This window comes from Tetrao urogallus (assembly GCF_951394365.1).
Source record: "Tetrao urogallus genome assembly, chromosome: 3".
NCBI lineage: Eukaryota > Metazoa > Chordata > Aves > Galliformes > Phasianidae > Tetrao > Tetrao urogallus.
The window spans coordinates 22402435-22416745 of record NC_136815.1 but is presented as its reverse complement, the minus strand read 5'-3'; the positions used below and the strand labels follow the sequence as shown (position 1 = coordinate 22416745).

The following is a 14311-nucleotide window of genomic DNA, read 5'->3' as shown; positions in this document are numbered from 1 at the left end:
CTTCTGCACGTAGAAGCATCTTGCCAGAGGGAGGGGGACCACATTCCAGCTTTCCCTATACTGTCTTTTCAAGAGGAGCACCTCACATCCAGAGGTAGTGGATATTCCACTAACACAGTAGTTAATGCTGGTTAGGAACACAGTTGCTTCTTAACACTGCTGGCAGGATTTGAGTGGTTGTAGAGAACCAAAATGGAAAAGGGTAGGGAAAAAAGCTTGTTGCTCATTACGTTCTTATCTATTGAAAGCTGGTGACTGACTCTTATAAAATACAACTCCTTCCTTCCAAGACTGTACTGCATCCAGTTAAGATTACTTCAGCAGCATTGTTCAGTTTGTACTCTTACCTGAGGTCAGCGATTCATGGGATCTGAAGTCTATGGCAGCCCTAAACAGGTGCTACTGACCTCCTGAGGAAGCTAAGATTTGAAACAGGGCTGGCCCTGCCTTAATGTGAGGGCACAGTGGTTTCAGAAATGTAAACTGTTTACTCACTGACCTCTGTAATACTGCACCTGAGCTCATAAGCTGACTAACTTACAGGCAGTAAGCTCCTAGAGAAAAGAAAGGTCAAGAAGAGGTAATACGTACATGCTGGCACCAAGGTCTCACGTGTGGCTATCCCACATTAAAGCACATTGACACATACCTTGAGTGGACAACCCTTGCCACTCAGCCGTTTCAAAACATGTTCCTGAAATTCATAAGTTAGGAATGTTCAGAGAGTTGAACTACATAAGTCATTTGAGAAGGGACTCGAGTAGCCCACGCTCCTGCGATGACACAGGGAGGGATGCTTGGTCTGAGTTCTTTGATCAAGTCTCAAGGAAGATGCTGCTATCAGTGCCATCCGCCACTCTGATGCATCCCTTACTGCTCACGTCTTGAAGAGCAGTAAAGGTCATTGAAGTGAGTCACCCTTAGCATGGTCTTGTTCTGAAGCACCTGGTCTTTTTTCTTAAACTGTCCATAAGGATTGCTGTCCAAATTTCATTTCTTCTCTGTACTCTTGGGAGGAGTTATTATTCCTGCTGTTGACACAGGTGATAACTGACCTGGGGCAGTAGCTGCTACTCCACTATTAACTTCTTCCTGTGTAGAAGGTGAAGAAGACAGTTAATAGCACACAGAGCTCTATGTTCCTGCCTTACTGGCATTAGGAAGCTTTTTCCCTCATGCTGCCAGTACAATTCAGGTACTCCACAGCTATGTTTCATGGCAAGGAGCACCACCTTTTAAACACTTCACCAGTAATCCTCACCCAACTCTTTGCTCACAGCTTGTGAGAGCACATGCAGCTTATCTCCAGAAAGCCAGAACCACAAGGTGTGGCATGCTGACCCCATCAGCATGGAGAGCATTCAGCACCTCAGAAGAAGGGCTGTATAAAGCACAGCTCTGCAAGCCACCTACCAGCATGTCCAAGTAGTTTGTGTGTGTTTGGATATTGTGGCAGTCTTCTACTGCAACCTTCTTGAAATGCTTCAGTTTCACAGAGACTTTCCTCGCCACGTTCACAAATGGAACCATCCACTCTACACATTCTGAAATGCTGTCCCAATCTAAGCCTACAGGAGAAAACACAGGGATACACTTAGAAGTTCTGAAGGAGTTGTACAGTCTCCTAACTAGAATTCCTAAAGAAATGGCAATTTAAAATAAATACAGCCGTAGGTAAGAATTCACCCTCCCAGAAATCCCCATTTCCTTGCATTTGTTACTTAAACACGTTGTGGCAAAGGATGTGACCACGAGCCTAAAGAAAAAAACAGCTCTGTGGTCAGGAGGGTTTCTGTTGCTCCCCAGGACATTAAAGTAACAGTTTACCCTACTGTGACTTTTTCAGTGAGTGAGATTTTTGGTTCATGCTCTAAAGCAAACACACACCGTAGCGCTGCCTTTAAGACACCTCATGCAACACGGTGCTGAACTTGGTCAGGTGGCAGCAGCTCTTTGTAAGGGAGACTTGTGGGATCTACACAAAGGCTGAGTGCCACTGACAGCCAAGGATGCCCGGCTGCAAATTGTATTTTGGGAAACAAAATTGCCAAATAAAAGTACTGCTAGTGATCAAACAGTCAGAATCTATTAGAGGGGCAGTACTGGCCCAAAAAGCAAGCAAGCAAGCGAGTGTCTGCTCAATTCCCTTAGCTAACTCTGTGCTTCTGAAAGCTCTTCCTTCTGTTTCAGGTCTTGGTAATGTCTGAAACAGTGGTAGGAAGGAAACAGTGTTAAAGGCAGAGGAGCTAAGGAAAAAAGAAAAGCCCCACAGAAAAACAAACTGTTAGTATCCTTGCAGAGCTTTTGCAGTCCTTAACCAGCACGCCCTTCACAACATCAGGCAGGGAACAGCCATCACTGCCTAACGAGATGCTTCTTACCTGAAGCTTTCTTCACTACTTCAGTTGAGGTATAGTGGCAGAGTGCAGCAGCAGCTAGTGTTCTGTACTGGAAGTCTAAAGAATTCACATCCAAAATACACAGGTCTAAGAGCTGAGGAAATAGAATTGAGGACATAAGTGTTATAAATTCCAAGAAGACACTTTGGTAAAATCTTATCCCAGGAAGTATTTACACTCCCTGTTCATGCGCTGCAGCATCGCTGTGCTATTTAGAATCAACTGCATGCATCTAGTTTATTTGTAGCACCAACTGCAGTAAAGCAGGTCTCACCCAAACAGTAATGTGCAAGACAGAGTACTTGTACTAATGTGAGTTCAACCTTTAAGCTGTGGGCAGAGCTCAAGGAAAGTATTACCTTACATTAAAAAAGTTGCAGAATATCTCAGTGAATTAATTAGTTCAATTTACTCTTCAGTAAATATCTCTGAGGCTGGTCTTGTGTACTTGAAATTGAACCACAGTAGTTGCAAAGCAGAGTGAAAACACCACTGACCCTGCATTCTGGGGCAGAAACACCATTGCAGCTAACACAGGGAAAGGCAGCTAACTGGGCCCTCTGCCTGCTGTGTGCAGAACACTGCAGTGAGCAGCAATTTTGAGCATGCAGAGAAAGTGATAATATCTGAGAGCAGGGAGGCAGACACCTGGCTGCTTTTCCTTAAGGCTTGTATGCAGCTGTCTGGCTGAGTCAAACCTGCATATTCATTAACAAAGTAACAAGTGAGGTGAAAACGACCATGAAACAAGAAATTCTTCAGCTTTTGGGGGTACAACATTTGCCATGAACACTCCAGACTAGCACTTTCCTATAGAGTTTGTTACCTACCTGAGCTATCTGAATGAATTTTTCCTGAGAATACTGAGGTAGAAGCACTTTTGGAACATCCTTCAGAGCATCCACTTGAAGATAGAGGTTCAGCCAGGAGATGATTGTCACAGGACACAGTTCCCACTTTAAAGCCTGTAAGCATTAAACAAATACATAAGCACCTTAAACCGTGCACAGATTGCTCTGGGCTCTGATCTTTTCCCCCCATGCTTCCCCTTCTGAGTTCATTCAGTTTATCGCACAGATTCCCAAAAGATACTTGAGGTCATACACACTTTTAAGTATTTATTTTAGATCACATTCCTCCTTCTTCTTGAATAAAGTGATATTAAAACACAACATTAATCTGGAGCAAGATTTCAAGTGAGTCTTCCAAGCAAGTTATTACCTTTAACATAATAAGTTCCATTCTCACAATATCATCTTCACTGCAAGCACCATCAGTGACATAAGCAAATTCCTGTATTTTTGGAGCGTAGATTTCCTTCAAAAGGATGAAGAAAAAGATTAGAAGACAAGAGCTTGATACTGGCATATTGAAATATTAACTTTTCTTACACTAGAACTGTTTTTTTTTTTTCTTACTACATGGAGTGACTTGAAACTTGCACAGTAGGAGATACTCAAAACAAGTAGGTTCTATGTCGTGTGTTGCATAACACAACAGATTTACTGCAACCATTTTAGCTTTGGAGAAAATGGACAAGGGGGAACAGTTTTGAACAGAGACAGGAGAGGCTTAGGTTGGATATTAGGAGGAAGTTTTTCACACAGAGGTTGGTGAGGCACTGGAACAGGTTGCCCAAGGAGGTTGTGGATGCCCCATCCCTGGAGGCATTCAAGGCCAGGCTGGATGTGGCTCTGGGCAGCCTGGTCTGCTGGTTGGCGACCCTGCACATAGCAGGGGGTTGAAACTGGATGATCTTTGTGGTCCTTTTCAACCCAGGCTATTCCATGATTTTATGATTCTATGAAATAAATGCTGACAGATCAGAACAACCTCTTATTAAAACCACTTCCTACTCAGCCATTCCATTTGCTGTTTAAAAAAAAAAAAAAAAAAAAAAAAAAAAAAAAAAAAAAAGGAATGAGAACCATCCTACATTTGAAGTACAGAGGACAATCAGCAATGCAGGGTAGATGCAACAACAGTCAGTGCTGATGTGGCCATGAAGACCAAGAATTCCACTGCCAACATAGCTGCCAGAATCCATGGTGTAGAGACAGTTAAAAAAAGAATGCAGCCAACCTACTTGTGCCAATCTCAGCCACATATGGGTAGGTGTAGAGGTACCTGCCAGCAGAACAGCTTGCAGCTCACCACCTCGCTTTGCAAACAGCAGTTTCATCAGGGGAATTTCCAAGTACCCAAATTTAACATCCCAAATTTGCCACTTAGTTTAGCCTACCACGTGCTATAGAGTTTCCAGGAGACATACAGAAACCAAACAACTCATCATCATTGTTGCACTGATCACATCATCTCTGAAAAGTTCCCCTAAATGGGTTTAAGAGACATCAGCGGTACAGGTTTGGTTTTCTTCAAGTCCTGCACCCATCCCTGAGGCTGTTTGCCAACCAGGGTACAGGTGTACGTTTGAAAAAAAAAGACAAAGCAGTACAAAATGCTCCTAGATATTTGCATTACTCTGAAGTTTAGGTGGTCTCCTTCCCACTGCTGAGAGGGAGGGCAAAGACCACCCTCCAAAAGGTTCACATACACACAACCGAAGAGAAAGATTTCCCCTTCAGTGTTACACGCACTCTAAGTTCTAAAGGTTCAGACAGCAGAAATAGATACATTACCACTACCTTTTTAGTTATTCCATATGTAATCTCTCTTCCCCATAACAGAGCTGCTTACCTCAAGTTTGGATGCAATGAACAATGAGGTAATTCCTATCAGCTGAAGCATGCTCTTGTTAATGTTCTTCTGTGTCAACATGAATCTGTCAAAGAAGTCTTGAGCTAGGTAGAAGGTTTCCCTGTGGAGTGCATACACCTCACATACCTACAACAAATAGAAAAAAAAAAAAAAAATCTCTATAATAAAAGTCATGTACACACATTGGAGTACTCCAGTACACAGATTCATCTTTTACATATACAGACCATCACTAATCTACATGTTTCACGAGACAGTTGTAAACATGGGGGCAGCAAAAAATATTTATATTTCCCTAGTTTCTAATCTACAGACAGCAGTAAAAATCCTGAACGAATCGATCCCAAGTAGGAGTAATTGTCCTGCCTCACTACTCTATTTCACTTGCATGCAAAGGCAGAACAAAATCTCACCACCTCCAGCTACTTCATGAGAAGGCTGAAAGCCTGTTTGTGGATTGCATCTCCTCCTGACCTTAGAGAACGCAACTGGTTGGCAGGAACACTTTTTTGTTCTTTTTAAGAGCTGATGTAATAAATATTCACCAACTGAAGTGCTACTGCAAAATGAATAACAACTGCTCCAAACAAGGTTCAGAACAAAGAAGGTCCACACCATGAAAATAGTGTATGATTTCTATTAACACGTATTGGCCAAGCACAAGCAATACTCAAGACAGCCAAGTTCTATTATCTTCAAAGTGATGCTACAGAAGACCAGGTTAGGAGCTCCTGGAGAATTCCAAGTGATTTTACTTCGGCGTGGCATGTAGAAATACTGAGGTGGACAGTGGTAATAAGGTCAATGTGAACACTTTCATTAACAATTTCCTAACAGTTCAAGACTAAAAATATAAAAATCACACCCAATCCAGGGGTGATGTGCCAACAACACATTAAAGGAATCCGTGAAGTACACAAGTGGCATTGTTTCTGTATTCATACCATGTCTAAAAACTGCACATCCCTTCCCCTGAAATCCACTACTGGCACTGTTCAACAGCCAGGCAGTGAGTGCCACTGTAACAGCTGCTTCCTTAGAGTACTTGGCATCACAGAACTGGTGAACCTGCAAGATCCCTCCTACTGGTGAGCAAGAGCTACGTGAGTAAAAGGTTGCTTTTGGCAGTGGCGACCGAATATTCTGCAATACAGCGTGTTCTTGGAAACTGCTCCTGAACATAGCTCTCTATTTACAACACTAGTACTCCTTCATGTAGTGTTGGCTGCCAGAACGAGAACCTCCATTTTGTTTGACAGCTGGAATAGTCTGAAGTACAGAAATTAGACTGAAAAGCATTACAAATAAATCATTCCTACTTCAAGCAAGAAAGCATCTACAAGAGCCTTCAGATGCTAGCTACCAACGTGCTTTCTTCATAAGATATAACTAAATATTTACTAATAAGTCTGCTTCCCCCACTACTTTTTCTGACATCTGAAGGCTCTTGATATAACAACTCAAGTCCTCAATACAAACGCAGCTGCCAACTTCAAGTTGGATCCAACTTGAAGTTGGATCTCCAATTTCACATCTTAGAACGTACCTGAACTCTGCAGTAACTTGCTACAGCCACCCCACTACAGGTGCCTCAGAGCTACATTTTGCCCCTTCCCAGGCAGTTACGTAGCACAGTAAGAACAAGCATTCACAACTGTCGCTCACTGCCCTCCTTTGGCAGGTTCACTGGCAGGGTGTATTGAGAGCAGTTTACCCAGTGGATCAGAAATAGCGACTTGCAACCTTGTTTGGGCATTTGCTGTATATTTTGCTATTATACCCCTAATGTAGAAGCTCTGTTTTCACCTCCTCTCCTCAGAAGGACTACACGGTGCAAATAACACAAAGCACACACCTCTAGAAGCCAGTCCAACAGTATCGACCTCATGTGTGGCTGCAAACTTGAGTGTAGCGAAGTGAAGTGTTTGCAGTGAGCGTATCGGTTCTCCTTCTTCAGGATGTTGAGCCACACATCTTTGGAATTCCCCCAGCTATGGAATAAAGTTACAAGTCATTGTAAGTACGCACACACCTTCATAAGGGGAGTATAAAAACATTATTTCTAAAGACTCAGGGCACAAAAAGATCCTTACAGTAATTAGAAAACTGCAGGCATACTTTGAACATGTTACATGATCACAACAGCAGCTTGCCAGGATCATCAGCAAGTCCAGTTTCATAGAACAGCCAATAAAACTGAGTGCATACATCCTAAAGTTGCACATACAACCACAGAGAGATTCCCATTTTGCTTAGGTAGCCATTAGCACACATAGCTCAGCCACTTTAAAGCTTGGCTTCCCAGAGGGCAAGGTAGAAAACACACAGAACAAAGAACTACATCACTACCTAAGAAACACAACACACCCAGAGTTGACCATTTTCATTTTGGAAAAATTATTTGCAGATGATCTTTAAAAAAAGAGGAAGGGACCAATCAGTGACTTACAGTGTGACTAATCTACCTTAAGGCTCAGAAACATGCAATAAGTATTAGGTTTTTGGTCATTACTGATTTATCAGCAGTCAAGCATACTTGGCAAGAAAACGCCTATATAATAAATCTGATTTGGTTTTAGTTTGGAACTGCTGTTATTATGAATTAACTTTTTTTTTTTCCTCCCCCCCTCACTATACAGTTATTAAGGAGGACAACAGATTGACCAACATAATGCCAATTTTCCCCTGAAGTTTTCAGAATTAAATACCTTCCCCTAGGCAGGAATGGAGAGAAATTAAACAGACCTCATTGCCACTATTGCTCACAATTTTAACTGAGATCAGTTCCACCCAGCTGCCACCACAAGCAGTAAGCTGGAGACTCTTCTTTAATGCACAAGTCTCTCAGTGAGCAGCCATCAAGTCTCTCATCCTCCTACAGCAGTTAGGAATGTATGAAGAAGGCAGCAGAGAGTGAGTGAGCCTCTCATTTTGCTAAGCGGAAAACAGAGCTCAGCTTTACCAGATACTGACTGACAAGAGGTTAACATCGAGGATGAAAACTTTGTGTGGAAGTCTGCGTCTGAAAGTATCTTTGGGATCCAGCAGTTCCCAGCAACTTGCTAAGGGAGTACAGGAGAGCCCTTCAGCATGCTAAGCTTCTCAACACTTACAGAAATAGGATTTGCCAGACACAGATAGAAGTACATTGCTTTTTAAATCGCAGTTCAGCAACACGCAGCAGGTGCAGGAGCAACACTGAGAAGCTGAGCTTGAAGCTCAGTGAGAGACACGGCGCTGAGGCTAAGTGCATCGCTATGCAGCATCTCCCACTTCCAGTCAAGTTTTGATCGCAGCATGAAAACACGGCACATCTAGATGGATTCTCTTAAAGGAACTGCTTCACAGGCTCATCTCTTTTTGACCTTTCAATGTTTGGTTCTCCCCCCAGTCACTTGAGCAGTAGTTTTCTGTAACACACTGCAGCATGCTTTTTCATTAATGTTGGGCTGGTACAAACAGCAACCAGCACACTTACCTAACACACCCAAATGTGTAAGGATTGTTCAGTTCTGAACAACCTCTATCCACTCAGCTAACCTATCCCTTTGCAAAGGGAAACCGTGTCAGTCAGCATATTTGTAGTATACTAACAGAGGTTTACAATGACATACTAACAAATGTTCTACAAAAGAAACTGCTCAACTGAGTGATTACCCTTTCCTCTTCAGCAATGTCTTTATAACATGTATGTAACTTCTGCAACACTGCTCACTAAACTAGAAGACAGGAACTGTGACTGCATCAAATATGCTGCTACCAGTGCAGCACGTTTGTGTAGTTCTACTTCTAAAGTTATTAAACTTTGTTCAGTATTTTGGTCACTTTATTGATTGCTCAGTTTCAATAGTGCTGGCAGAAGGTGAGTTTTAACCACTGCACCCCTTTCAGCCACGGACAGGCTCCAGTGCTAAGTTATAAAAGGATGGCTACAACAGGCAAAAAGTGCTCTGTCCAGGACATTTCTGAGCGGGGAAGAGAAAAACCCACAACAGGATGAGTGTTTTTCCAGATATTGAACTGTCTGTGGGATGAAGAGACGAGTACTGTCCACTATTATACAAGCACAATACAATATCAGATACTTCTACAGTAGTTCAGCACATGTGATAAAAGAGCAACTACTGCATTCAGTCAACTTACGTGAGTTCAGGCAAAGGTGATGGATTTATGAAGAGGTTTCTGAACCTGTATTTTTTGAACCTTGAGAAGTCAGTGGTTACTGATTCTTTGTGAGGCGTTTCAATGATGATGCAAGGTGAGATGCCTCCTGTTATTGCAGGCGGCCAACAACTCTGCAACACAAACAAGTCGTCTTCTGAAAGAAGGATTTACTGTGACAGCAAGAGAGGCAAGATGCAGACTACAGTAACAACAACGCATGCATTAAGTTCTCTGGACAAAACCTTTTGTAGCCAAGAGATGGAACGTGTAAGAACAAACCTGACAAAACCAAGGGTTCTCAGCTCTGAGAAAAAAAACTGACTTGGGTTGATGAACCCACACGCAGCCTATCCATCACGTGAGCTCTACAGTTACAGTACATATGGAATAGGTTTTTACTGCTACTAAGAAACAAGACATTAGGTTGCTGGTCCTATCTACTTATCTGTGTGAAGGGAAAAGAAAGGAGAGGGTGGAGGTTCTACTGTCTTAAGGGAAATTCAACAACTTGTTATCTTCCAAGTACTCCAGGGAGGAGCCACCCATCTCGGCTCCGAAGCTAGATACCCCCCCCAGCAAGCAGCAGCTGTGAACTATCTCTCAACTCACCGACACCAAATATGCAATGACTTAAAAGGAGAGGAGTCTGAAGTCAATTCATGCAGAAAGCTTCAGAGAAAGAATTCTAAGTAACTTCAGCTGAGTCTCCAACTTATTTCAGTGTTATTTGGTTGTACACGATATCTCCTTACCCGTATTGATTAAGCACATGAAGCATATGCAATGCTGTAATGGCTGACAGCCTTCAAAATGGTGACAACTGAGCTTTAATTATGGTCTGTGGAACTAGGGAGATTCCTTTCACAAAGAATGACAAGACCTGCCTTTGAACACATTGAACATTTCCTACAGAGCTTCTTCTCAAGGTAAAGTGCATACAGTTTACTTAGCATACAAAATCTCAAAACCTATTTGGCCAGACAGAAGTGTCTAAGAGTGAATTTAGTTCCAAACCCTTTGTAAAAGTGAAGGGGGGAAAAAAGAAAAGAAAAAAAAAAAAAAAAAAAAAAAAAGCATGAAGAGATGTTAAGGCACAGAGATCACATACTGTCCACATCCAAAGAAAGAGATTTCCCCTTTTCCAGCATGGAATGCATGATTTCACATTCACCAATCTTAACGAGACAGATTCCTTCACCTAGTCTGAACAAGTATCCAAAGACTGATTTACCTTAATTTCATATTGATGTTTTTTAGCAACTTTCCCATCTTCTTTCTTCTTAATCTCCTGCTGAAAAGAAAACCACACATCAGTAAGCTGACAATGACCAGCACACCCATGACCTCTAAAGATACAGCAAACTATTGCTAATCCTGCCCCATTTTTTAGCTCTGCAGAGAGAATGTTTCCCCCATCCTAGTGACCATAATAACGTGCAACATTAAATTTTGAGTCAATCAAGTGGGTCACCTCTGCCGTTCTCCTTTTCCTGGTCTGGAGATGCTCTGGTGCCTGCAGCTCACGTGGAGTCTCTTCTTGACATGACAGGGGCAGCTGTTGCTGCTGTTTGGCCTGCAGTCGGCTGCTGCAAGGGGCAGAGACACTCAGCATTAAGGGGGCAGCAGCTGGGAGGCGAGCAAAGGGCACGTTGGTGTGTCACAATGCTGACAGCTTACCTGCGTCTTGACATCTTTGGGCGGTAAGATCTCTCTACCTGGATCAAAGGAATAACAGCTGGATTAGTGAATCTTCTGAAAGTTGGGTGCTTTGTGCCCTAAGACAAAGCAACCACGTTGCTTTTTGCCATGTGTGGCTCAAAACTGAGACAGAAGGGCACCGTTAATTGACTGGTGCAAGGCACACCTCGCATGGGATCCCTGTGATACACAAAAAAGCTGCCCCACATCCAGGCTGGATGTGGCTCCGGGCAGCCTGATCTGGCTGGCAATCCTGCACATAGAAGGGAGGTTGAAACTAGATGATCATTGTGGTCTTTTTCAACCCAGGCCATTCTATGATTCTATGATCCCTTGGAGGTGTCACGGTGCTTAACCCAGATGCCCGCAGTGCATCGCTCAGCAGATGGGCGCTCCCTTACACAGCTCGCCTATGCCTACCTGGGGCTCATTTTGTCAGGTGGGGGGAGGGAAGCAGCCAAACAGCCTTTCCCGTGTGAGAGGGTGTGGAGGAGGCACCCCAGGTGGGCTACACACACACACACGCTCACTCACTCACTGGGGGGGATCCCTCCCGCCGCCCCCACCTGCCGGGCCGAGCTGCCCGCGCTGCGGCCGCCTCTCTGCGCCGGTTCCGCGCCAATTTGCAGAGCGGGGAGGAGGAGGAGGCGGCCTCTCAGCGCCGCGCCTCGGCCGGCCCCGGGGCGAGCGGGGCTCAGACAGAACTGGTTGGGAGGGGTGGGGGGCAGGACAGAATGCTGCCCACACTTGGGGTCCCCGCAGAAGGCGCCGAGCACCCCCAGGCGGGGCTGCCCGGGGTATCGGGGCGGCAGGACCTCGGCTCCCCACCCCTCCTCTCGCTCCCGCCTCGGTGCGCGCCGGGCTCCCTCCAAAACGCGGGAGGGGTTCCGGGACAGCACCGCCACCTCACGGGGAGCCCGCGCCGGCGGACACCCCACCTCAGTCGGGACGTTTCTCTCAACGGGACACCCGAGGCGGGGACGCGTCCCTCGGGGGGAACGGGGGCAGCGCGGGGAGCCGAGGCCTCGCCTTGGGGGACGCGGCGGCCCCGGAGCGCCGTGGGGTGCGGGCGGGCGGCAAACGGGGTCAGCGCGCCAACAGCGCTCCCCGCCCCCACCAGCGGCGGGCGGGCGGCGAGCCGGGTCGGGATCCCGCCGAGCGCGGGGCTGAGCGGGGCGCTGCGGGCTCGGATGGGCGCCGCCGCCGCTCCTCCTCAGCCGCTCTCCCTCCAAAACCGCGTCCGGGCGCGCATCCCGCCCGCCGCTCCCGCCCGCGCCTCCGCAGCGCCCGCGGGGCTAAGAGCCGCACCAGCCCCGGACCGATCCGCGCGACCCCGCGCAGCCCCAGCACCGTATGGTGCCCCCAACGCCCTGTGCCCCCAGCATCCGACCCCCTGATGCCCCCAGCCCCGATCCCCCCGTCCCCGCTGCACGCCCCGCTGGCGCTACCATCGCCGAACACCGCATCGACGTGCGGTGGGCTCCTTCCCGCCCGCTGCCCCCCGCGGTTCCCCGCGCACCTCCGCCGCCGCCGCCCGGGCCGCGCTGCTGCAGTGCCGCCGGCGCCAAGCCGCTATATAGCGCGGCCCGCGCCCGCGCTGCGCATGTGCGAGGGCGGCAGACAGCTCCCCCGCCCCGCGCCCGCGCCCCGCTGCCCCAGCGCCGCCCCTCGGCCGCGGCGCCCACCCCGGCCCGGAGGACACCCCACCGTCGCCGCCGCCCGCGCACCCCGGGGGCCGCCCGCCTCGGTTACCCCGGTGAAGGCGACCCGAGGGAGTGGCGGGCGGGGAGTGCCGCTCCGCCGCCGCCGCCGCATCTCGCTCCGCCCGCCGCCTCCGTTTCCACGCACGTACCCCCGCCGCCCCGCATCGCCGTCCCGCGCCGCCACCGCCGCCCGGCTCCCGCAGGTACTCCCTATGCCGGGCGGCTCCACGCGCCGCGCACGCCGCGCGCCCGGCGAGGCCCGGCCCCGGGGCGGAGCCGCCGCCTCCCGCCCGCCAATGGCAGCCCGCCTCGCGGCGGCAACGTGCGGCGGCGGCGGAATGTAAACACGCACCTCGCGCCGCTCCCGCCGCCGCCGCCTGAGGGCGGAGCCGGGCCGCCCTGTCAGCGGGCGCGGCCACCGCCTGTCAGCGCCCCGCGGCCCTTCGCGGTCAGCCCGGAGCTGCCACACCGCGCCGGGGCGATCCCCATCCGCAGCCTCCGGGTGCTGAGGCGACAGAGCCTCCCGCCTGCTCTGCGCGGCCTCCGCTGAGGCACCGCCTCTCCCTCCTGCTTCTCCACACGTCTAAGCGCCAGGAAGTTCATCAAACCGAGAAAAGCGCCTCGTTTCACAAAAAGGTTCCCCTGAAAGCGGCTTTGAGCCAGGCCCCAGTGGAAGCAGCACAGCTCCGCCTGGGGCAGCACATACCGCTGCCCAGGGACACCCGCACCCCTCTTGCACACCACGTCCAGAAATGGCAGCAGCAGCCCAGCACGGCCACCCCTCGAGATAGGACGAAGGGGAACGGCTTGAGGCTAAAAGGGAGGACATTTAAGTTAGATGTTAAGAAGAAATTCTTCGCTCACAGGGTGGTGATCCCCTGGCAAAGCTGCACAGAGGGCTGTGGTGCCCCATTCCTGGAGGCACTCAAGGCCAGGTTGGGTGGGCCCTGGGCAGCCTGAGCTTGTAGGGGGCAGCCCTGCCCATGGCAAGGATTGGATGACCTTCAAGGTCCCTTTCCCACCCAAACCATTCTGCAATTTTGTGACCCCCTGGCAAATTGAAACCCACCTTCCGTGCAAACCAGTTCCAACCAAGGACTGCACTGCAGTTAAACGGCAACAAAAATCCACCCTTCTTTTCCTTCTTAAAAGAAGGCTGTGCAGGAAGGCAGGGCTGTGCACAGATATTTTGCAGATGAGAGAGACAAGAGAGTAAACACATGAAGAAATACCCCAGCTGCCTTCAAATGAATCCACCTCATCATCATTTTCTTCACTTCTGCTTTTTCTTTTCCCAAGTGTAATGCTACAAAAGAGTAAACACATCTGTACCTTACAACATCTAAGTGAGCAAGTAAGCCACAATAACCAGGTTTTGGTTCTTGCCTTCTCATTTCTTTGCCATTTTACAAGTGGAAAGGCAGTGCAGTCCACCACAGCAAAGACATAGCAGTGCTACCAACAGGTCTAAGTGACCTTAGCAGGAGTCAGGTTCAGGCAGCAGGGGACATCTCCCACCTGTGATGCTGCCAGGACAATGGTTCCTGTAGACTTCCAGCAGAGCAGCGTGCACAACAGCAGCACAACATGGATGTTGAGCTGCCCAGCCTGCTCAGCTCAGCAAAATGC

The 14311-nt window shown here is 48.2% G+C and overlaps 1 protein-coding gene across 1 annotated transcript; it reads right to left on the bottom strand.

Moving 5' to 3' along the window:
- Positions 1 to 990: 990 nt before the first annotated feature.
- Positions 991 to 12864, bottom strand: CCNE2 (cyclin E2; the record flags this gene model as incomplete). The annotated part of the gene is made up of 12 exons (XM_079533655.1): positions 12832 to 12864; positions 10959 to 10996; positions 10753 to 10867; positions 10513 to 10572; positions 9261 to 9412; positions 6973 to 7108; positions 5097 to 5243; positions 3621 to 3716; positions 3230 to 3364; positions 2382 to 2493; positions 1414 to 1568; positions 991 to 1092 (listed from the first exon to the last, which is right to left on the bottom strand). Exons 2-12 carry the CDS (start codon positions 10970 to 10972, stop codon positions 991 to 993), a joined length of 1224 nt encoding a protein of 407 aa, XP_079389781.1. The 5' UTR covers positions 10973 to 10996; positions 12832 to 12864.
- Between the last annotated feature and the right edge of the window lie 1447 nt (positions 12865 to 14311).